We start from the raw sequence: 23,366 nt of genomic DNA on the forward strand, positions 1-23,366 counted from the left end.
TTTGTGTTTGTGTATTTGTGTGTATGTTTGTATTTTTCTGTGCTTTGTGTCTGATTGTCATGTTATTTTGGTGCTTTGAAAGGTTTGCAAGTGGAATATAAATGTACTATTATTACTAGTATTCATATAGAGGAGCAAAAGGCAGCTTGGAGATGCACATATATAGATTTGTTTTTAACGTTATATACAGTCATGTTTTAGTTAAAAAATGAAAGTGTGAATTTATTTGTGTCAGTTATACCTGGATGCCATGGAGACAATACCAGATTTGTCATCAACATGTCCCGAGTCATTCCAACTTCGGTGAGAATTTTTTTTCTTGTGGTCAGTGACTTTGGAGATAATACCTATGAGAAAATAAGTATGTTTGAATTTAAGCACAAATGTCTTGGAATGGGTCATAGAATGGAAAATGGAAAACTAGCCAAATGTACATATATGATGTGAAATAATTTCTAACACCTTGAGCTGTATGAAAGAAAGAAAACAAAGCAAAAAAAAAAAAAAAAAAAGTTGTGGTTTGTTAACTTTTTTCTTGTGTCTAGTTTTATAGAAAGGGGTTTATGTCTGTCCATATGTTCAGAGTTTATCCCATGAAAAAATGCATAGAGGAATGGAACTGGTCTGAGCAGACAAAAGTATTGGTCATTTTTTTTTAAAGATCTGAAAAAAAACCTTGGTAGATTTTTGAAAAAGCAACAGATGTTGTAAAGGACAGGTGAAAGAGGTGACCCTTGTGGAAGCCCTTTGGAAAGTTCATGGGGTGCAGACATCCCCTGTCCCAGACAGTTCTTTCCATAAGGTGATGTTGCTAACCATCGTTCTAGTGTCAACCAGCTCCACACTTCAAGAAGTTCCATGAGTACTGAGGACAGGACTGGACATGTATCATTCACAGCTTGCTTTGCTTTTTGCCTTGAAGTTGACAGTGGAATTGTTTTATGGATTTGTTTTCAAGGGTTTTGTTTGTTTGTTTGTTGTTGTTTTTCGCAAGTGTGTTAAAAAATGTGAATACATATCTGTTAAGTGAGTGGGAAAAAAAAAGCATAAGACATTGGTGGTAGTGGTGGTGGTAGGAACTAGGATACCTGTCTTTGGTGGAAAGAGAATGGTAAAAATTCCTATGACAGGACTGTTCTGTTCTACTTCTATTTCTTTCTTTCTTTCTCTTTTCATTTTTTTTCTTTTCAATCAAGGCCATGTGATTCAGGTGTGTCAAGAACACTGGTCCCATGCTCAGCAGTCATAAAGTATTCTTCAGCATTTCTGATGCAGACTAAACAGTAGACTGAATCATTGATATGCAGGACAGCAAGTTCAGAAAGAATTATACTTTTTTTTGTTTGTGAAAAAGTATAATTTTATCTTTTAAAAAAAATCACCTTTTTGTGTGTTAAAAAAACAAAAACAAACAACAAAAACACACCCCAGGAAGTGAAGGAAAAAACAATAAATTTTAAAGTGAAGACTGATTTTGACACTAACCTTTTTCTCCTCCCAGTCCAAACACAGAAACAATGATGTGTAGCAATGCTTTTCTTTCTTTTTTTTTTTCTTTCTTAGAAAAATACAAAACAAAGCAAAACAAAAAAAACAACAACAAACTTTCACCATTTTTCTCCTTTTGTTGTTGATGTGTGCTCCAACATTTCCAGAAATGATCGGCTGGATCCACTTCGTATCTGTGTGGGTCAGGAGGTGTGTCAGAAACTGGCAGACACTCGCCTGTTCATGGTCAGTACCTGTTCTGGTTCTGCCTCTGTGTGTGTGTGTGTGTGTGTGTGTGTGTTTGTGTGATCACATGTATCTTATAATCCACATCCAAACAGATTTTAGTCAGGTCTGAGTCTGAGATATGTGTATTTCCTACTCGCTTTTAGCAATGTGATGATTAAATTGAGCATTTTGTTTGTATTGTGTGCATCAAATGTCATTATGTTTAGTCCCCTTCGTTTTTTTTACATATTGTATTTATTTATACCTTTTGTTATATCTTTTTATTTTTTTTTTGATGTTGATGCAGTATACCTGGTTTCGATCATGTTTGGACGTTGTGTTGGACTGTGAATGTAACACCTTGCTGTTTTACATGTTGCCTTTTCATCTGTGAATGCGTCAGCAATTTCTGTTTTAAAGATGTTAAAGTAAACTTACATCTTGTGCTAGCATTTTGAATTTTTTTGTAAAAACCTATTGAAAATTGTAGTGATTTAATAATTTAAATTATTGTAATTTTGTTAGTCATTCTCATAATTGCATTAAAAAAAGGGATCAAGTTGCCATTTTTGTGCATGATTTTTTAGAATATATTGTTGAAAAATGAAAGAATCCTGTATATTCACATTAAAGTTTTGGTTATTTTCATTCATGAATTGTTTTCCATTATTTTGGTTTGTAACTGGCATAATGTGTTGTTCTTATATAATCTTTTTTGTGAAACTTACAATAAGATGGACACTTTTTAGTTTTGATATTGGCTTGTGCTTCGCATGTTATATGGCCTTGTTCTTGTGTAATCTTTGGTGAAACATCACGGACATTATGTTGATGAGATAATCATGGGCCTTGTTCTTATATAATCTTTGGTGAAACTTCATGGAAATTATGTTGATGAGATAATCATAATGGCTTGCACTTGATATATGTATGTGTTTATATGTGTTTGCCAACAGGTAGGATGTGGGGCGATAGGATGTGAGATGCTGAAAAACTACGCACTGTTGGGTGTGGGTACCAGTCAAACAGGGCAGGTCAGTGGTGTTTGTTTGAAGAATTCATTTTATTATTACTGGTAGTAATAGTATGATTATTTTACTTCTTTTTTTTTCTAATGCACACACAAGAAAAAGTGTGGGTACCAGTCAAACAGGGCAGGTCAGTGGTGTTTGTTCAAAACATTTATTTTATAATAAGTAGTAGTATTTGTATGATTATTTTACTTCTTTTTTATGCACACACAAGAAGAAAACAACAGACAACAGATTGTTCACAGTGTACAGCAGGAGCAGTGTGAATTTTCAGTGGACATACAAAAGTAACAATGTTGGCAGCAGGACAATGTTACACATACAAGGTAGAATCCAGTGCTGGTACAACATTTCATTTGAACAACTTAGTACCAGTAATTCCACTATTTCCACCACCACCTCCACCACATTAATAACGTGCCCCCTCCATCCACCACCCACACCCCATTAAAAATTCTTACAAAGCTTTTGGTATGGATACCATTTTCTATGAAAATCTCATTGTTTTGACTCCATAAAATGTTTATATTTTTCTGTTCTATTCTTATTGTTCACATTTTTCTAAAAAATAAATGTGTATGTTTCATTGTGTTTTATTTAATTTGCATTTATTGTTCTTTGTCTCTGTTGTTTCATATTTTAAGGAAAAGATGATCAACTCCATTTGTGCTTTTTGTCGACTTAAAATTCATTTTTCACTTTCAAGGAGGCATCAGAGCATGTGGAAAAATCCATATGTGCTGCATCACTTCTGATTTACAAAGAAAGAAAATGTGTAGAAAAGAGATGTTAATGAAACTGATTAGGAAGTAAGTATTGTTTAAAAAAAAAATGTTTTAGAACCAGTGACAAGATGCAGTAAAGAATTTCATAGGGTGATAGCTTTGACTATCAGAAATCTCAGTATGGTGGTGTGTTTCTTTTTTTGTGTTTTTTTTTTTTCCTTTCCTCCTGTCTGGGTCTATCCAGGCTGGAGTGCATTTTATGGCTAACAAACTATATTGGTCTTCAAAGTGTTGTAAAGTTTGATGTTCCTGTATTTGATATGCTTTCCTTTCACATACATGCAGGTGAATTTAACAGTGTAATGTGTAGACAGGAGAGAAAACAAAACATATGCATGTAGTTTTGATTCATTTAAAATGTTGATAGTTGAGTGAGCAGTGTTATTGAATGTAATCATTTTTCTATTTGAATATTTGCATTATTTTCATTTATCTGTAGTTTATGTTTGTTGTTAATCTGTCTTATAATTATGCTTTGACTGTAATTCCAGATAACAATAACGGACAATGACTTGATAGAAAAATCCAACCTCAATCGACAGTTCCTGTTTCGCCCACACCATATACAGGTATTTGCTATGGTTTGTTTTGTTTCTCAGAGTTGCTCTTGTGCATATTCTGTTTTGTTTTGATTTTACTGCAAACTTAAATAACATAAAAGATAGGTGATTGGTCACTTTCAAGACGTCGTATAAAAGTGTATGCCCATGTAAGCATTTGACAGATGTGCATACATACATGCGTGTTTGCGTATGCGTATGCATGTGTGTTTGTGTGATTTGTGTGTGTGTGTGTGTGAATGATGTTAACTGAATATGTTCATTTGTGCATGGCAAATTCCTCAGTTTGAAGCCTGTAAAGAGTCCTGAATTTTGATTTCTAATTTTAGAGGGAATAGAAGGGGGAGTGGAGGGGGGGGGGTAATGGGGGTGGGGGGTGGGGGCACAACATAATTTCATTGGTGGGGAAAAGAACATAATTTCAGTGTCTTATTTCTGTTCTAATTACTATTATTTGTTTATTTGTTGTCAGAAACCTAAATCAACCACAGCAGCCCAAGCAGCAATAGAAATCAATTCAGGTGAAGTGTTTACTCGCACTCTTCATAGTGTGTTTTTAAGTGCTGATAAAGAATCAAGCACAATTCAGTTTTGTCTGTATGTAACGGTGGTGGTCATTGTATGATTTATGTCATTTAAAAAAGAAAGTTTATTTACAGCTTTACTTTTATTGTAGAATATCCTTACAAAATCATTGGGTGTTATATATTCAAGCCATTGGGTGTTGTATATTCTATCCCATTTTGAGACAAGTTTTGTTATTTAAGCCTTTGTGTTAAGGTCTCATGCATGTTATGTTTCTTTATTCTTTGTTTCCACAAAATTTAAGAGAGAAAGAAAACAAAAAGCATATTTTTTGTTTCACTTTTTAATCGACAAAAGATTGATGATCTTACAGGTCCTATGGGACCAGTAACTACAGATACCTGTTGTTTTTATGAATCAGCTTCAGCAACTTTTGAAAGATCAAGACTCTTCTCTGGGAACCCTAGTTTCATTCAGTGAAGGAGACATTGAGGGAGCAGTGAATGATGACAGTTTGTAGTTCTGCTGACTGAAATGTGATCCATGGTTTCTTTTTTCTGTGTTTTATTATTATTATTATTTTTTTGCTGCCCCATCATCTGCACCATTTCAGTAGCATTACTCCCATGCTGCTTGTTCCAAGTTCTTCTTATACAGCCACACCAGGGTTCATCTGTAGCGGTCCCAGCATTTACAGAGAACTATTGATAAGGTAACCAGGAGGCCACACACCAGAGGAGACCATGCACTGTTGCTGAGTGACTTTGATGGTGTTCAGGCACAGGACGCCACCTACTAAGCTGCCTACTGACGACAATAATAGCTAGTCATACCGATTGTCCCCTCCAGTGTAGAGATTTCCACCACATGCCTCCAGCAACAGTCCCCCATGATCCATGGTTTTTTGGTTGATGATCAGCGGCACTACCCACTGCCCTGCTGTGGCCAGTTATGGGCATGAAAAACATTTTTCGATTATGCATGTAATCATTGTGTTTTCGTTTCTGATATGAGCAGACTGTGTTAGTATGATTCTCTTCTGGAAGTATTTGGTGTAAGGAAGAGGGAGTGGAGTATATCTTGAATTTTTTTTTTCCTGGAGGAAAACAGTGTTTTTTGCTTGACATTAAGCCTTGTGATGTTTGCAGATTATATGTTAAGAAAGTAGTTCATGTGTATTTGCTAATAAATACTGCTAATAAAGTACATACTTGTTACAAGTACTTACTTTTTCACAACAAACATCTAAGTCATTATGCTGTTTGTTTTCTGTTTCAGCTCTGCATATAGAAGCTCAGCAGCACAAAGGTGAGCTTACAGATTTAATGAATCATAGTGCACCCTGGCATGGGCTTTTCAATTATACTCTAATTTTGCGTCATTATGTATCAGTTAATGGTGATGATGTTTTATTATTCTTTAGATCATTGTTAAAGTGTATAGCGCAAAATTGTTTCATTAGATGCAGTATGATTTAACTTCTTTTTCTTCTTGTTATCATCATCATCATTATTATTGTATGACTTTTTGTTCTTCTGCAGTGGAGTTTGATTTGTTGAAGCGATGTGCCCTTTGTTCAGTGTGTCCGCAGACGGAGAGTAGCCACTACACTGATGCCTTCTTTGAGGCCCAGGACATCATGGTGAATGCACTGGACAACTTGGAGGCCCGCAGATACATGGACAGGTGAGGCTGGCAGCTGTCTTCTGCACTGTCACCGGTTTGAGCTGTTCATTTTGAGGGCTTTGAGCTGTCTTTTGCACTATCAGGTCTTCAAGATGTCTTCTGCTGTGTGAGGGCTTCAAGATGTCTTCTGCATTGTCAGGGGTTTGAGCTGTCTTCTGCTGTGTGAGGGCTTTGAGATGTCTTCTGCTGTGCAAGGGCTTCAAGATGTCTTCTACATTGTCCGGGGTTTGAGCTGTCTTCTGCTGTGTGAGGGCTTTGAGCTGTCTTCTGCTGTGCGAGGGCTTTGAGCTGTCTTCTGCAGTGTGAGGGCTTTGATCTGTCTCCTGCAGTGTGAGAGCTTGGAGCTGTCTTCTGCCTTGTCACAGTTTTGAACTGTCTTCTGCCCTGTGACAGTTTTGAGCTGTCTTCTGCAGTATGAGGGTTTTGAGCTGACTTCTGTAGTATTAGAGCTGTCTTGTTCAGTGTGAGGGCTTTGGGCTGTCTTCTGCACTGTCAGGGGTTTGAGATGTCTTCTGGGCTGTCAATTTTTTTTAGCTGTTTTCTGCAGTGTGAGGGCTCTGAACTGTCTACTGTGTTTTCCCAGTCTGTCCATCTCTGCTCATGTTCATGTCTCACACCTGTGTTTCTCAGTAGGCGAAGAGTATAAAGACAACTGGATTTTGTTACTGGGTTGGTGTTTTTTTATGTTTATGTGTGCATGTGACAGCTTTGTTGTGCTGTTCTACATGCGCACAATATGTATGTATGTAATTATGTATTCTCATAGAAGCAAGAAAAACATGATTTCAACGCACACAAAATTAAACGTATTAATATAAGCAAGGAGTTTTGTTGTTTGTTAACAGTAATAAATATTTTATTCTCTGTACAACAGCCCTTTCTTTTATTGTATTGATTTGACATTTTCTCCATTGAATGCTTAGCGTAAATAAATCACATTTATCACATTGAAGCTTGTAAATAAGTTCTTATGTATTTCCTGTATGTAGCTTTTTTTACTGGTGTTTATTTCTTTGGTTGCTGTCCAACACTTTACCCTTCCTTCTTTGTCCATCAGTCGTTGTGTGACCAATCAGAGACCACTGTTGGAATCAGGAACCATGGGAACAAAAGGTCATGTTCAGGTCATCGTACCCCACTTGACGGAATCCTACACCAGTCAGGTCAGTGTCTGTTGTTTGTGTTTGGACATCCTTTTTATTGCAGAAAGAAAAGAGGTTCATTACTCATGATGAGTGTGTGTACACATGTGGAGCGTGTGTTTGTGCATGCACATCTGTGCATGTGGATGTTTATGTGTATGAGGAAGAGAAGGTTAAGAGTGATATGTTTGGTTGTTGTTTTTTTTATGTGGTGCATGTAATTTTAACAGTTTTAGATATGACCTAACTTTTCTTGTCAGTGGACCCCCCCCCCCCAAAAAAAAAAGATATGTTTTGTGGTTGTCACTTATGCAAATTATGTGCTAAAGAGCAAAAAATTGTGAAATATGAGGAAGAATATACAAAGACTAAGATTGTCAGCAGAATAAGAGAGATCTCCACCCCTTATTCACATTTAATTCAGTTTTTAAAAGAACATTTTCTTTTTATTTTATTATTATTATTATTATGTTTTTCCATAAACAACTGCAGAATATCAAGGCAATAGCACATAGTCTGCTGGAATCAGACCATACTGTAAGAATATGTGCTCATATTAATCTATTTTTCTGTCTTTTGTAGACTGATATTAGAGAACTGGCCTGTCCCTTGCAGAATGTTTTCAAAAATCCATAGCTCAGACCTGCCTCAAAGGTTGTTGACATTTAAAAAATCAAAACATTTTTTTTCTTTATTATTTTGCATGTGCATGTTTATTCTAGAATCTGCCCAATATATAAATGCCAGATGAACATGTGAAGTGTACACACAGCATATTTTGGTAGCTTGCTCAGAAAAAGAAGTGCTGTACAGATGTCCTCCTGTCAAGCTCACATGCTAGAGCATGTTTCTTCAAAGTTTCGAGATATGAAGACAGCCAGCCTAGAGTAATGAGCCTTAGTTAATCCGCTGTCAACCCAGTGTGCCAGTGTGGGTCCGTTCAATAAACCTGGTGTAGAGGTCTACATTTGGACATGTTCTCATATTGTGAGGGTTAAAGCCTTGAGAAAAATCACCAAATGTGTAATCAGCAGTGGGTGAAGCTGAGTACAATTGCTAGTTAAGAGATAAAATGAAAAAGTACACAGGTTAGGGTAATGGGACTTATAAATACATTGGCTCTAAGACCGTTTCGAAATAGCTGTATTTGTTACGGAAACACATAAAAAAATCAATGACCATTCCGCATGCTAATGCCATAGGTTGCGTGTTATGGGAAAAAATAGCATAGAAACATAGGGGCACCTTTTTTCATGAGTGGACTAATGCTATGGAAGATGGGAAGTTGTAATTTGTACAGTGCATGCTTGTGCATAGGTCTGTAACCGGATATGGAGCTGGTGTTCAGAGAACGCATGCTCAGTTGAAAAGATGTCTAGCTGTCACAAGCAAGTGTAGATTGAAGAACAATATGGAGAGGAAACCCTCGTTGCAAACCCCTCCCACAAAATTGATGCTCCAGATCGTCACAAAAGAATACAATGAACAGTCTTTACAAGGACAGAGAAGGGAAAACTTAGTTTGTGCACTGTCTGCAAGTGCGAATTCTCCATCAGTCATGGTAGTCATGATTATTGTCATCATGATGAATGAAAACAGAAGAAGACAGTGTGTTCCTGAAAACTCTTGAAACTTTCAGTTAGTTCCTGATTTTAGTATTGTCTGTTCCTGATGGTAAGATTCGGGGGTTGTCATGTATATGCTGTCCAGCTGTTCAGCGCTAGCTCACTGTGTGTGTGACAGCAAGATCCAGCGGATGAGGACTTTCCATACTGCACGGTGAAGTCATTCCCTGCCACCATAGAGCACTGCATCCAGTGGGCCCGGGACAAGTTTGAGGAGCTCTATGTCAACCAGCCCAACCTCTTCAACAAGTTCATTGCTTCCAATGCTGACATAGCCGTCGTGGTGGATGTAAGTGGGGACAGTACCACGCACTTATGAGTGGTGTTATGATGTCTGTTTGCATTGATTTGGTTTATGATTTGTTTTATTATTTCATCCTTTATAGTCTGTGAATTTGGCATGTGTAAAATGCTTTGACCTCTGTTAGAGAAACAAAAAGCACTGAATGTGTTCACTATTATTATTATTTTTATTGTAATTATAATAATTATTACATACCTGATCTGAAAGATCAGGAAATTTTTGTTTTATTGCTTGTTTTGATTTTTTTTGTTTTGGTTTGGTTTTTGTGATAAATTATTTTGTATGTAAATTTGATGGGATTCATGCATAAATCACGGAAGGGTTTGCCTCTTTAGTTGTTTCATGTTAATACTTTTTATTTTGGTTGTAGTGGTTGTAGTAACATCAACACTTAATCTAAATAAAGCCTTAGGCACTTGCAGTAAATTTTAGATATGCAGAATTCATCACCAGCATCTTTCAGTACAAAAACCAACAACAAAAAAGTTTTGAGCACATATTTATAGTGGGAGGAAAAGACAGCTGACGACCCAGACCACACTATACAGTACCTTAGCAAATCACACCGTTCATGATAATGACAAACAACTATCACAGACTATTGACATACCATTGTCCATGTTTTTTTCACCAGAAATTAAAAGCAGGAGATATTGTTGATGGAGGAATGCGCGTCAGCAAGATGGCTGCCTCACGGCCCCGTTCATGGGACGATTGCGTTCGTCTCGCACGTGTACGATTTGAAAAATACTTCAATCATAAGGTAAGTGTTCACCGTTTCCTCCACTTGCTGTGTTCTAGTGCTAAGTTTTTTTGAATTTCACTTATTTTTATCGCATTTTTATTTATGTTTTCTGTAGACCGAAATTCTTGATTTTCTTTTTTGATTGAAGAAGGTAAATGGAAAAGTGAAGTGAGGGTAAATATTTTTGTTGATGAGCTTGATTTTGTTTGTTCACTTGTTCACAATTCTTTATGTATCCGAAACAGAAGAAGAATGGTAAGATATATATAGTGACTGGTTTGTCTCATATACTGTCTCTATTATCTGTTTCTGTTACATTTCAAAACATTTACCTACCTGTCCCTCTTTTTAAAAAATCATTTTTTGTTATTTTATTTTATATTTTCAAGGGAAATAAGGTATTTTCCAGTTTCATCGTACGGGATGACTGGACAGTATTCCTTTACCACTTTTTAATGTTCCCATACCCTTCAGGCTTCCAATCTTTGGTATATGAATCTGGGGGACCTGTAATGCAGACTTTTCAGACTGTCCACTGGGTATGCTCTGCTGAAATGGTTTTCATTAGTATTTTATTGGGAATGTGTAAAGTGATTTGCATAATTATTTTTCTGGGAATGTGTGACTGTGGGGGTTGTGTGATAGGCATTGTCTTTTTTTTTTACCCAGCATGTTCAACCTCATCACCTCCCCAAAATAATTTGTTTTGCAATAAGCTCAATTGGAGGTGCCATGGTAGAGTTGGTTAGGTGTTAGACTTTTGATGCAGTCGTCAGGGTTTGAGACCCTGTTTCTACAATGTGTTGTGTCCATGCAAAAGGTTGGGGAGGGTAAAAATGACAGAAGGATAGGATAATGTCCTCATTCCTATGCGGAGTCCTGGACACAGTGGATATGAACTCATTGCCCCAATGGCTGTAAAAGGTTATGGGACCTTTAACTTTTTTTAACCTAATGAATGATTGTTTTTTTCTTCAGGCCCAACAGCTGCTGCATGCATTTCCCCTGGACACCAAACTGCCTGATAACAGTAAGTCAGAGTGATAGTTTTCATTCCGGTTAACCTTCATTAGTTAAACTAGAAGGAATACCCTTTTTGTGCTTGTGTGAGTTATGTGCGTTCATTTATGTTTTATTGTAAACAAGTGCCTTTTCCTGTTTCTTTGCAGTTAGTAAATTGGTGTGATTTGTGCTTAGGAAAATGTAGGAAGGAACAAAAACAAAGAACTATGCTACACACTTACAGGAACTCACCTTCAGATTGTGTCCATGGGTCTGTCACAGAAACAAGGGACGCGGGGGAACTCCCCGGAAAGGACTGACTGGAATGTTTTGTTGACATTGTCAGGTTTCTTAATGGCATCCAGCAAACCAGTAACAGAAAGCAGAGATCTGATGAATATTTTCTGTGAAACCTCTTTCACTTTAAACACACATACCTCTGTCATCATTAACATGACAATAAATGTTGAAGGAAACAGCAGGTAGTCTTTCTGTTGTCCTTCAAAATTGCAAGTCACTGAACGGAAGTTTTGTCATTTTAAAATGTTTCAGACTGTATAAGGACAGAATCAGGACTTTATTTTAGCAATGTGGTAGTGTTTCATTGTTTTGGTTGTGTTCAAATGTGAACTTACCTCCCGTGTGTCTGTGAGTATGTGTGGACTCCAGTTGATTGGTGTGTGTATCTGTTGTCACAGGCCTGTTCTGGCAGTCACCAAAGAGACCTCCAACTCCTCTTCACTTCAACTCTGAGGAACCACTGTAAGCTGCAGAAAGTGCTTGGAAAATAATTTTTAACTGGTTTTATACTGATACTTCAAATGCTTACCTCACTACACACAAAGTCAAATGTTGAAAGTGCATGCGTCACTGTTAACTTCAGCTGTAGTCGTCATCCAGCTTCATTGATTCCACCACACTTGTGTTCATGGTTATGGTATGAAAAATTGTGAATGTTGTGCAGCAGATTAATTTTGCGTGAATGTTTTGTATATGTTTGTGATATGTGAAGGGATATGAAGTTTAGTAAGTGATGATTTCTTCAGAAGAGAGGTGCAGCTGGCTGCATCTCATACATGTTAAATGACAGTGCATATACAGAAGGTATTTTATTTTTGGTCTTGTCAGGAAATTTCTTTATAAGTGATAAAAAGTAAACTGGATAGCATTTTATAAAAATGGGGTGTTGTGGGTTGGATGAAGTTTGGTGTAAGCGGTGGTGTAAGGGGTGGTGTGGGTGGGATGTTTAGTCACTGGTGATAGGGGTGGTGTGGATTTGGTGTTAGGGTTTGTGTGGGTTGTATGTTAGGGTGGTGTGGGTTGTGCATCAGGGGTGGTGTGGGTTGTGCATTAGGGGTGGTGTGGGTTAGGGGTGGTGTGGGTTGTGCATTAGGGGTGGTGTGGTGGATGACGGCTTCACTGTTGGTGTGGGGTGTTGCAGACACCTGGCCTTCATCACCAGCACTGCCAGACTGCTGTGTGACATCTATGGAATACCTGCCCCCTCACAGGTACTGTCTTCTGCTTCACCTTTTTTGACATGGACTGGAAACACCCACACACCCAGTGCATGCACCCACACACTCACATGCAGGCACACACTCATGTGCAGGCATGCACTCATGTGCAGGCATGCACTCAAGTACTGGTGAATGTGGGCGCACACATAAAAGCACACACAGGTACACCAGACATATCTGGAGTGTGTAAAAGATGTTTTAGTTCTTCAGCTGTACAAACCTGGAATTCACTGCTTTTTACAGTCTGTCAGAGTTTCTCATTCACATCCTTTAATACAAATCTAAATAACATTCCTTTTCAAGCAGTCTCTACATAATTATGGTACTCCATTCCATATCTGTATTCAACAAACATTGATCCACTCGTATGTGTGTGTGTGTGTTGTGTGTGTTGTGTCTGACTGATGTGTTGCTGTAAAACGTTTTGAGAGGTATGAAAGACTGTATATTTGTGTGTGTTTGTGTGCTTTGTGTCTGACTACTGTGTTAGTGTTATGGGCTTTGAGAGGTATGAAAAACTGTATAAATGTAGTAGTAGTAATAGCAGTAGTAGTAGTATATCTTTGTTACTGATTTTGCGTGTGATGTTGCAGGTTAATGTGGATGATGTGAAGACCATGTTGCAGTCGATCACAGTTCCATCGTTTGTGCCCTCTAACAAGGTGAGTTTTGCTGCTGAACTCACGGCTCTACAGACTGGGGAACACACACATACTGGGCAGTGTATGCACAATCATGCACTGTTGTGCACACACACTCACACGCTTGCAAACATGCACACACACATGCGCACACACACACATGCACACACACACACACACATACACACACACTCGTATACATACATACGCACACATGTACACACACCCCAATTGGGGACCATAGCAGAATGAAAATCAGTAGTAACTGATACAATGCTGAATTACTGGTGATACTTGGTTGAATGAAGAAAATCTGTCCAGATACTTCAGACTTTTGCATTCATAGCATTTTTGACTATTTAATTTTGCCAGTGAGTGACTGTTTACTTGTGTTCTCACTTATTGATTTAAAAAATGTTGTGCAGTCCGCATGAAACAATGTGGTTGCAGTTCTTCACTTTGCTATTGTAGTCCCCCACATGAGCTGAAAATACATGTGATTCTAAATTCAGAAATGTCAGAAGTTGAGTTGATACTCCGGGCCAAATATTTGGAATGTTAAAGCCAGGAGTGCGTTTAGATTCAGTGAGTAAATGCCTGAATATGGTTCACTTGAGAATGTGTTGGGTCTTTTTGCATTATTTTGAACCAGTTTATCAAAAACCACCTTTTTTAAGACTGTCATAACCTATGAAAACAGAATGGCAGCCTAAATGTAGGGGTAAAAACAGTCATACACATTAAGTCCACTTGTATGTAGCAGAATTGTAGTCCATTAATGCAGAAGAATTTAATTTTGATTAGTTAGTTTTAACATATCTGTGAAATTGATGAATTTGTGTAACAGTTACGAATCCATAACCATAACTGTATTCTAAAATCATTCAAGGTCATTTCTTTCTCTAGTTATTTAGTCTTTTCATGAGAAAAAATAAGTGTCAGCACTGAAATCTTCCAACATGATTGTATGAAAATACAGGATGTATGCTGACCTCATCTGTCAGTGAAGTATTATGGTGTAGTGTATTGTATTGTATAACTTCGGGATGCTCTCCCTTGGGAGGGCATGTCACTAACAGTGCAGCTCCACCATTTTTTCACCCTTTTTTTCCTGCCTGCAAGTGCATTTGCTTTTCTGATGAGTGCAATATTCTACAGAATTTTGCTAGAGACAGCCCTTTTGTTGCCTTGGGTTCTTTAATTTGCCCTTGGTGCATGTTACACACAGGACTTCAGTTTATCGTCTCATCCGAATGACTAACACCAAGATTACCACTGAAGGTCTAGTGGAGGGGGCAATGAAAATCGTGGTGGGCATATGAGGTGCAAACCTTTGGACACTCACTTCCTAGTCAAGCATATTACCACTAGTCCAACGTTCAGCTCGTGCGTGTAATGTGTGTGTGTAATGTGTGTGCAGAAAATAGAGACGGACGAAAGCAAGTCAATGCAGGAAGTGGAGGCCCAGACGTCTTCAGACGATGTGACGGCGGCCGGGGAGAGATTGGCCCAGGTGGTCATGTCCTCTGAGGCCACCACAGGTGGGTTCCATGGGGAGAGAGGGGAAGGATGGAGGGGAGGGGGAGGAAATGGGACTGGGGGCAGAGGCAGGTAGGTTATTTGGGAGAGGAGGAGGGTGTGGGTGGGGGGCCAGACATCCTGGACAATTTATAATGTGGTATTTGTTCAGTCAGGTGGTGGTCTTTCTTTGACGTCTTTTCTCTTTGTATGATATTGGATGTGTTCAGCGTGTGTATGTTTGTGAGGGATGTGTGTGTGTGTGTGTATGTATGACGTGTGTGTGTCAGTGTATGTGAGGTGTGTGAGTATAAGGTGTGTGTGTGTCTGTGTGAGGTGTGTGTGTCTGTGTGAGGTGTGTGTGTGTATGTGAGGTGTGTGTGTAGGACTTGTGTGTGAGGTGTGTGTGTATGAATTATGTTGTGTATGTGAGGTGTGTGTGTGTAGGACTTGTGTGTGAGGTGTGTGTGTGTGTGTGTGTGAGAGGTGTGTGAATGTGGGGTGTGTGTGTGTGTGTGAGGTGTGTGTGCAGGGATTGTGTGTGAGGTGTGTGTGTGTGTGTGTGTGTGTAGGAATAGTGTGTGAGGTGTGTGTGTGTGTGAGGTGTGTGTTTGTCTGTGAGGTGTGTGTTTGTGTGAGGTATATGCATATGTTTGTGAATGTACTTTACAGCTCTGAAGCCCATGACTGCTGTAGAATTTGAGAAGGACGATGATTCCAATGAGCACATCAACTTCATTGCTGCTTGTTCTGTAAGTCTGGTTGGGTTATCGGTGTCTCTTTTCTGCATGGTTGCTGTAGAATGATGCATTGAAGGGAAAGGAGGGAGCTTGTTCAGGTGGAATGGGATTTATTGGTGGGATAGGCTTTATCATTGTCATATCTCTCTGAGTGTGGTTTTTAGTTTGTTGGGTTTTTTCATGTTAGTGCTTCATATCTTCTTGGTGTCATCATCATCATATGCGCGCCTTTGTGTGAGAGTTTTCAATCTGTGTTATTGCAGTGCTTTTAGCTGTGTATTTGTATTGAACAGATAAGGCAGATGTTACAGGGACCTTGCTGTGATGCCAAAAGAAGTGGTTGGTGCATGGTTTAAGGTATAACGTGAACATTTTTTAAGAAAGAGAGAGAGAACATTCATATTGAGTACTGCGTGGCATGTGAACTGTTTTACTTCTGTGTTATTCTCTTCATAATATTCTGAGGCATTTTGATAGATTATTTTGATATGTTCTGAACATGTGAATGCATTTTGAAAGCCGTGGAAATCTTCCATTCCCCAAAAAGGGGTGAGAGGAAATTAAACCATGAATGTTGGATTTGTTTTTTTTTTATATATTTATTATACCAGTCATTTTTTTGGAGCCGCCATGACAGAATCGGTTTGGTTTCAGACTTCAGAGCCAGTGTTCACCAGTGATCAGGGTTCAAAGCCCCTTTCTGGCCCATTTTTGTGTCCTTGGGAAATGAACTTTGCTCTGATTTTCCTCACTTCACCCAGTGTGAATGGGTTCTGACTTCAGTTGGGGGAAGGTTGAAAATGGTGGAAGGAGAAGATTTGGCGTTGCCTTCCGTTACCAAGCTCTAGACACAGTGGATTGATTCACTGCCCTGATGTCTGTCAAAGGCTGTGGTCTCTTTAACCTTTTTTTAACATTTTTTTCTCTCCTACCAGAACCTGCGTGCCGGGATGTACAGCATAGAGACAGTGGACCGGCTGAAGATCAAGCGCATAGCAGGTCGCATTGTGCCGGCCATCGCCACCACCACAGCTGCCGTGTCGGGTCTGGTGACGGTGGAGCTGATAAAGGTGCTACAGCAGCGCCCCCTGGAGTCCCTGAAGAATGCCTTCCTCAACCTGGCCCTGCCCTTGCTGCTGCTGTCGGAGCCTGGGGCCTGTGTCCGCAAAGTGCTCAAGTCTGTCGGCCTTTCTTTTTTTCTTGTTTTTTTGTGCTTGTTTATTCTTGCAACAGTAGTTATTTTCTGCATGATTTTTCAGTAGTCCGAAGGAGGGGATTGGGCATCGCTTTCCTGTGCTGAGCCCTAGACACAGTGGATACGAATTCACTGCTTTGGTGGTCTTAAAAAGTTATGGAATCTTTAACCTTCTCTGAAAAAAATGGACTGAAACCTTTTCAGTAATTTTCCTCCTGTTTTGGCTTGGTGTTGTGTCCTTGAGAATGGCACTTTGCTCCAGTTTTCCTCACTCCACCCAGGTCTGAGAAGGCACCTGACCTTGCTTTTGGAAGGTTGAAATGGCCAAAGGACAGGATCAGACCCTTGTTTTCATGTGCAGAGCCCTAGACACACTGGATATTAAATAACTGCCCATGTTGTCGTAAAAGGCTTTGGGGCCTTTAACCTGATATTGTTTTCATTTGGGAATTTCTCAGATTCAAAGCAGTGCACAAAAAAATGGACAGGAAGGACATTTGCACAGAGAATAGAAAAGGAAGCAACACATGGAGGATAGTGTTTATTTGCTGTTGTCAAATGCGTGATATAAATCATAAATATTCATGTTTTCTTGTGATAAATACCCTGCTCCAGTTAGCCTCAATTTAAACTGTTTATTGGTTCTTCCTGTTTTCTGACGGCTGTGAATGTGTTGGTGGTTGGCATTGGATGTGAGTGCTGCCTGCATGATGAGTGAAGTGAGACTGATGGATAACTGGCTTTCACAGGGAGGGCCTGTCAGTGTCTGTGTGGGACAAGTGGACCATTCGAGGCAGTAAAGACTTCACCCTGCAACAGTTCCTGAACTCCTGCAAGGTATTTGGCCCTCCTCTGCTGTCCTTGATATTAAACACCCAAGATGATGAAGATTATAAATTCCTGTTGCTGAGAAAGGGGTGACATTATGTGGACGCAGTTTCAAAATAATAAAGCTGAAAGTTGTGTTCTTCATGGAATCCCATTTGAGGTATGAAGGACGTTAATATATTTAAAAAATGGTTAAGGATGTTAATTGTGTTATTTAAAAAAATCGGATGCAAATAAATCTTAAGGTAAAAACACTGTGTCCAGGTGATGGAAATTGATGGAATTGATGGAATACAAATAATAATATATGCGCGCGCACACACACACACATTACACATGATCTCTTTCAGACACAAGGAGACACTAGCATGTGCATTCACACACACATGCACAGACTTGTTATTATGAGCATTTACGCCCATCTTGAAAATAAGCCCTAGGTGTTTACAAATAGAGTACATATGTAAATATCCAAAAAGAAAAATTGAACACAATATACCAAACATCGTTGAAAACTATTCATGCACACGTGCACGCACACACACAAGTCATAGCAAACAATCATAAATGGTACACAATCAAAAATACAACCAACAAATTCTGAAACTATCAAAACTCACTCACTCACAAATAGTCATTTTAGTTCATACTGGAAACGGATGAGCTGTTGAGAATTAATCAGGAGGGGAAAAGGTGGGTCTTCATTCTAGATGTGAAAGATTGCAGCAAAGATGAGTGACGGAGAGTCTGAGGAAGTTGATTCCAAAGAAAGGGGGCTTGGTATGAAAACTGCGTTGGCCACATGTTTTGGTTCAAGCAGGGGGGATTCTAAGCATACAGGTGTCAGAAGAGCGGAACTGGTTTGAGGGTATGTAAAGATGAATGATATCAGAAAGATACTGTGGACCAGAAGCCTCAATCGACTTGAAACAAAGAGAGACGACTTTGTAAATAATTCTTTCTTGTACTGGGAGCCAGAATAAAGTATGTGGAGAGATGTGATCAAATTTACAGGAACGAAAGACAAGATGAGCAGCATAGTTCTGGACTTTCTGAAGCCTAGCAAAGAGGTAGCTGAGTGAACCAACAAGTAGGAATTGCAGTGATCCAGGCAGGACAGCACAAAGACACAGAGGAGAGTTTTGGTTGCTTGCAAAAACATGCACAGACAGATACATACAGTAAGGCACACATACACAGAGATTTCTTCCTTGTAGGCCACAGATGTAAACAATGCTCATTGATGATGACGTGTGAAATGCTTTGTGCACCAGGAGCAGTTTGGTTTTGAAGCCACAGCGGTGGTGAATGGGGTGAAGATCATCTACATGCCCATCATGGCTCCCCACAAGAAACGCCTGCCTCAGACGTGAGTGCCACTTCAACTTGGGTCATATATTTATAAATTGTAGACAGGAAAAAGCGAAGGAAAGAATACATGGAGGGTGCTGTACTGGAGCAACGTGGTGTCTCCAGGGAGAGATCCAAATTTCATGCAGGGAAATCTGTTGTGAGAAATGGTAATTCTGTACAATATAGTACAGTGCAGTTGTGGTCATAGCGGGCGCTTCTTACTTCAATATTGTGGCTTTGCAAATAAGTGTTGTGGTAATAAAATGTTAAATACATTCACTTTTTTTCAGCAGACATGTTGCTCTTATCAAGAAGTGTTTGGGAATGAATTAGCAGATGATGCAAAGTTGTATTCTGTGGGGTTGTGCAACTCCTTTAGCAAATGAAAACTCTCATTTATTGAACACACTTCCACAAAGTTTCTTGCTGAAGTTTCTTGTTAACTTCACAAAGTCATAACCAGTATGTCAGCCATACAAATTGTTTCAAATTTCAGCGATACATTGCAGAAACACTGTTCAGTGATGGTTTACAGTTCTCTCATTAGCCTTGTTACACATCTGTAGTTGTTCCCAAGATTTTGATTGCCACAGGGTATGGATACCAAATGATATTGCAGCATTATTCTTCATAGGAAGCCAATCAAGTCTTGAGTGTGTGAATGATAATGTAGTGTTGTACTGGATTTCAGCTCTTGTTTCTTATCCCTGCTTATTTGTCTCATGTGGACAACAAGACTGCACTGTCCAGGACAATAATGAATAGAAGTAATTCTCTCTGTTTACAAGGTACACAACTTCAGGTCAAACCGTTCATGCTACCCATTCAGCTATAGCACACATGTAAACAAAAGGTACCCTGGAACAAACCCAGACACTTCCTCAAATGATCAGAATAAGGACAAGCCTGGAACTTCCATTTTGTGAGGAGTGTCGGAGTTTGTTCCAATGTACCTTATGTTTACATGCGTGCTAGCTGATTGGGTAGCACAAGCAGCTTTGACTTGAAGTTGTGTACCTTGCAAATGGAGAGAGTTACTTCTCTTTATTGTTCAATCCTTTACTCTCCTAGCCTCATTGTTCTTTCATTTCATGTCCAGAACGGTGCCAGAGTGATAGATGGTGATTTGGCTTCTTGTGTGGTGATAGGGCTGGGTTGTGTGAGCGATATTTGCAGTGCTGTGTTTGCTTGTATTGAGGATATTCCTTAGTCTGTGGAATTAGCATAGACTAAGGAAAATTCTATATGCTAATCAAACTTAATGCCATTAAGATCGCTCATGCAACCAAGTGCAGTGGAATGGTGAAATTGGACAGCAATGTATTAGGGCATGTCCACTCAGTATTGCTGGTAGAAAAGTGGTTATTGCCATGCAAGTACTACAAAATGAGCGGTGATTAAGTTATAGCTTTCCTGCGGTTACCAAACTTCATTTGCAGGATGTATGTCATGTCTGTTAGAGAAGTGTTGTAGTAACATTTCTTGTTATTATTGATGCTTATATATAGTACCCATCTTCTTAAAGTGTTTTACAAACATGAGTCATTTGCACAACAGTCTTCTTAGGTAGAGCTAACTGACAGCTGCTGCCTTTAGGTGTTCATCATTTGTTTCCTGTGTCATTCAGTCACACTTGTATATTAACAGTGAATTTTTCTTCAGCATTTAGCCAGGGATAACTATTTTAACTGTTTTTTTTTTTTTTTTTTTTTTTTTAATATCCACTTAGTGCATGCTGCACATGGGACCTCAGTTTATCATCTGATCCGAATACAGACGAAGTACCAGGCCTCACTACATGTAGGTGAACAGTACACCAGCTGTGTTGTTTCTAGGGATTGTATCTAACATGTAGTTCCCTGCCTTCAATTTCACACCAAGGCTGACATTGTCAGATGACTTTTAATTTTGAAGCCCGATCAGCACATTGGGTTTATAAGGTCAGGCATCTACTGCTTAAAACACACACACGCACACACAAACCGACAACTGCCAGTGTAATGTAGCAGGTGTCTGCATGCTCTGAGACCTTCAAACTGAAACTCCAATCTGACATTGTTGCTTACACTTTGCTGTATCATTCTTAATATTCTTGTCACATGCTTTTTTTCCTTCTTTTCTTGTGCCTTAGATGGTCAGTGAACAGGTGTTGATTTTCTGCCTTTGAACAGAATGATGAAGCTGATCAAGCCAGAGCCAGGCAATGCCTATGTGGACCTGGTGGTCTGCTTTGAGGACGATAAAGAGGAGGAGATCGAGGGACCCCCTGTTCGCTACTTCTTTGGCAATTGAAACTGACAGACGCACTGAACGTGAAGGAAACAGACTGACTGACTGTGAAGGAGAGACATTGGGCACTTGTTTCAATGGAGCAACACTGTGATCACCTGTGAGAGTTTTGTCGCTTTGAATTGTGTTGTTGATGTCGGTGTGATTGATGATGAACTGGACTCTGTTGCTGCTTTTACCAAGACCACACAGTCGCCAACACTGGTAGTCCTGGACAGTCCTCTGCATCCATTTTAAGACATGTTTTCTCCACGTTTGGTTTCTTTTCGGTTTTTAGAATATATTTTCTTCCTGGTTTTATGGTTTTGGGTTAAGAACACTGTGATAATATGGGTTCTGTTGATGCTGAGAGATGTTTTTAGGGACTGCACTTTATACAATCATTGTTTTTCACCAAGGTTTATCTAAGCAGTTTTGTCAAAATTTCTCTTTTTTTTTTTTTTTTTTTTGTTGCTGCAAGTTTTAAGTAGTATTCTAAGGAAACCCGTTTGTAGTAGTAGTATTTTTTTCTTTTTAGTTAAATCAGTATTAAGTTTTTAAGGTGTACAACCATTCCTATAAAGGTAGGAAGTGCAGAACAACTGGTAAGACACAAACACATCCACTAGTAGATTTCTGTATTGGGTCTTGGACACATATTTAACTGAAGTTTTGTATACTGTCATGACAATAAAGTGTTCCAAATGACTGAGGAAGATGGTGAAGTTTCTCTGCATTTGATAAGTAATACAGCAGTGTGATGCTTCATGAATCAGTGTATGTGATGTGAGGGCTGACCAGTGTAGGCCATTGTCATTTGAAGTGGTCAGTACCATGGACGTTGCAAACAGTGGGTTTTTTTTGTTTTTGTTTTTTTCTCATGCAGGTGATGTCAGTGGCAATGTTGTTTGCATGTCGTGTTTAAAGATACACATTTTTGATTTAAAATAGACTTCTGGATCAATATACAGTCACATTACACAAGATTTTAAAGTATATGATAAAACCAAAACCAAAAAAAAGGAACATGAACAAGTCAAAATGTTAGCTTGTTTAAAAAAGGAAAGAAAGAAAAAAGATCAGTCAAAAGGCTTGTTTACATTTTTTTTTTTTTTAAGAAAGAAAGAAAAAAAGCTGAGTCAAAATGTTGGCTTGTTTACACATTGCTTTCTTTTTTTCTCTCTTGATGTCTTCAAATGTGTTATAGTTTGAGCTTGGTAAGCAGGAATTAATGCCAGACATGATCAATAGTTTTGTGGTGAAATGAAGTTGGGTGTGGCACTGTGTAGGTGAACCATGTGGAGAGCTGCACTAAGGCCGTGGAAATGACATGTTGGGGCAGAGAAAATGGGGAAGAGTAGAAAGAGTGAAAAGAAAAGGAAAGAAAGGCCTTGCATTTTAGTGGTTTGGGATTGGTGTCAGTCATGTGAAGCGTATTATGGTCCAAAGGGAGACGAAGAGCCAGTTTCACAAAGCATACTGAGGTTTAAAAGACAATACGTTTTTAAGGAGCAATTGTTCATAAAGATCACAAAGTACTTATCATACACTAGGTTTCATTATGTTTACTGAGGTTTAAATAATACATTGACTAGATATGTTTTTAATGAGCCATGTTCATAAAGATCACAAAGTACTTATCATACACTAGGTTTCATTATGTTTACTGAGGTTTAATTAAAATATTGACTACATACGTTTTTAAGGAGCCATGTTCATTAACATCAGAAAGGGCTTGTCATTCACTAGGTTTCATGAAGTATACTTTGGTTTGAAAGACATGTGACTAGGTTTTAAAAAAAAAAATTTTAAGGAGCTATGTTCATAAACATCAGAAAGGGATTATTATACACAAGATTTCGTGATGTTAAATGTAGTTTAAAAGACATTGACAAGATACGTTAGGGGTGACAAGATATGTTTTCGATGTGCTACGTTCATTGGGATCAGAAAGTGCTTATCATGCAATGGTGGGTGTCCCATGTGGTCATTGTCCACCCAGCCTCAAAAGTGAACTCAGTTGTGGCTATTTGCTCATCTCCCAGACTTGCCATTTCACTGAATGATAGGATAGTATTGTGCTTTACACTACTTGCACAATACTGAAGAGAGAGAAGGCAAGATACTGCAAGCAATGGTATGTATTGTAGGCAGACTATGGCAATGCAGGTCTCACCAGATG

The 23,366-nt window shown here is 38.8% G+C and overlaps 1 protein-coding gene across 1 annotated transcript in view; it reads left to right on the forward strand.

Annotated features, from left to right (window-relative positions):
* LOC143282071 (ubiquitin-like modifier-activating enzyme 6) overlaps positions 1-22,343 on the forward strand; it is a 42,041-nt gene extending 19,698 nt beyond the window's left edge. The window contains exons 15-34 of the mRNA XM_076587531.1: positions 236-303; positions 1,656-1,734; positions 2,673-2,750; positions 4,024-4,101; positions 4,565-4,613; positions 5,896-5,925; positions 6,198-6,303; positions 7,361-7,466; positions 9,189-9,359; positions 10,009-10,137; positions 11,098-11,149; positions 11,820-11,883; positions 12,563-12,632; positions 13,235-13,303; positions 14,703-14,823; positions 15,473-15,552; positions 16,476-16,717; positions 17,485-17,572; positions 18,838-18,932; positions 21,088-22,343. Coding sequence (XP_076443646.1) covers positions 236-303; positions 1,656-1,734; positions 2,673-2,750; positions 4,024-4,101; positions 4,565-4,613; positions 5,896-5,925; positions 6,198-6,303; positions 7,361-7,466; positions 9,189-9,359; positions 10,009-10,137; positions 11,098-11,149; positions 11,820-11,883; positions 12,563-12,632; positions 13,235-13,303; positions 14,703-14,823; positions 15,473-15,552; positions 16,476-16,717; positions 17,485-17,572; positions 18,838-18,932; positions 21,088-21,208 — 1,896 coding nt within the window. The 3' untranslated portion in view covers positions 21,209-22,343. The remainder of the gene's footprint in view (positions 1-235; positions 304-1,655; positions 1,735-2,672; positions 2,751-4,023; positions 4,102-4,564; positions 4,614-5,895; positions 5,926-6,197; positions 6,304-7,360; positions 7,467-9,188; positions 9,360-10,008; positions 10,138-11,097; positions 11,150-11,819; positions 11,884-12,562; positions 12,633-13,234; positions 13,304-14,702; positions 14,824-15,472; positions 15,553-16,475; positions 16,718-17,484; positions 17,573-18,837; positions 18,933-21,087) is intronic.
* Positions 22,344-23,366: the final 1,023 nt, after the last annotated feature.

Source organism: Babylonia areolata, chromosome 5 (genome assembly GCF_041734735.1).
Source record: "Babylonia areolata isolate BAREFJ2019XMU chromosome 5, ASM4173473v1, whole genome shotgun sequence".
Taxonomy (NCBI): domain Eukaryota; kingdom Metazoa; phylum Mollusca; class Gastropoda; order Neogastropoda; family Buccinidae; genus Babylonia; species Babylonia areolata.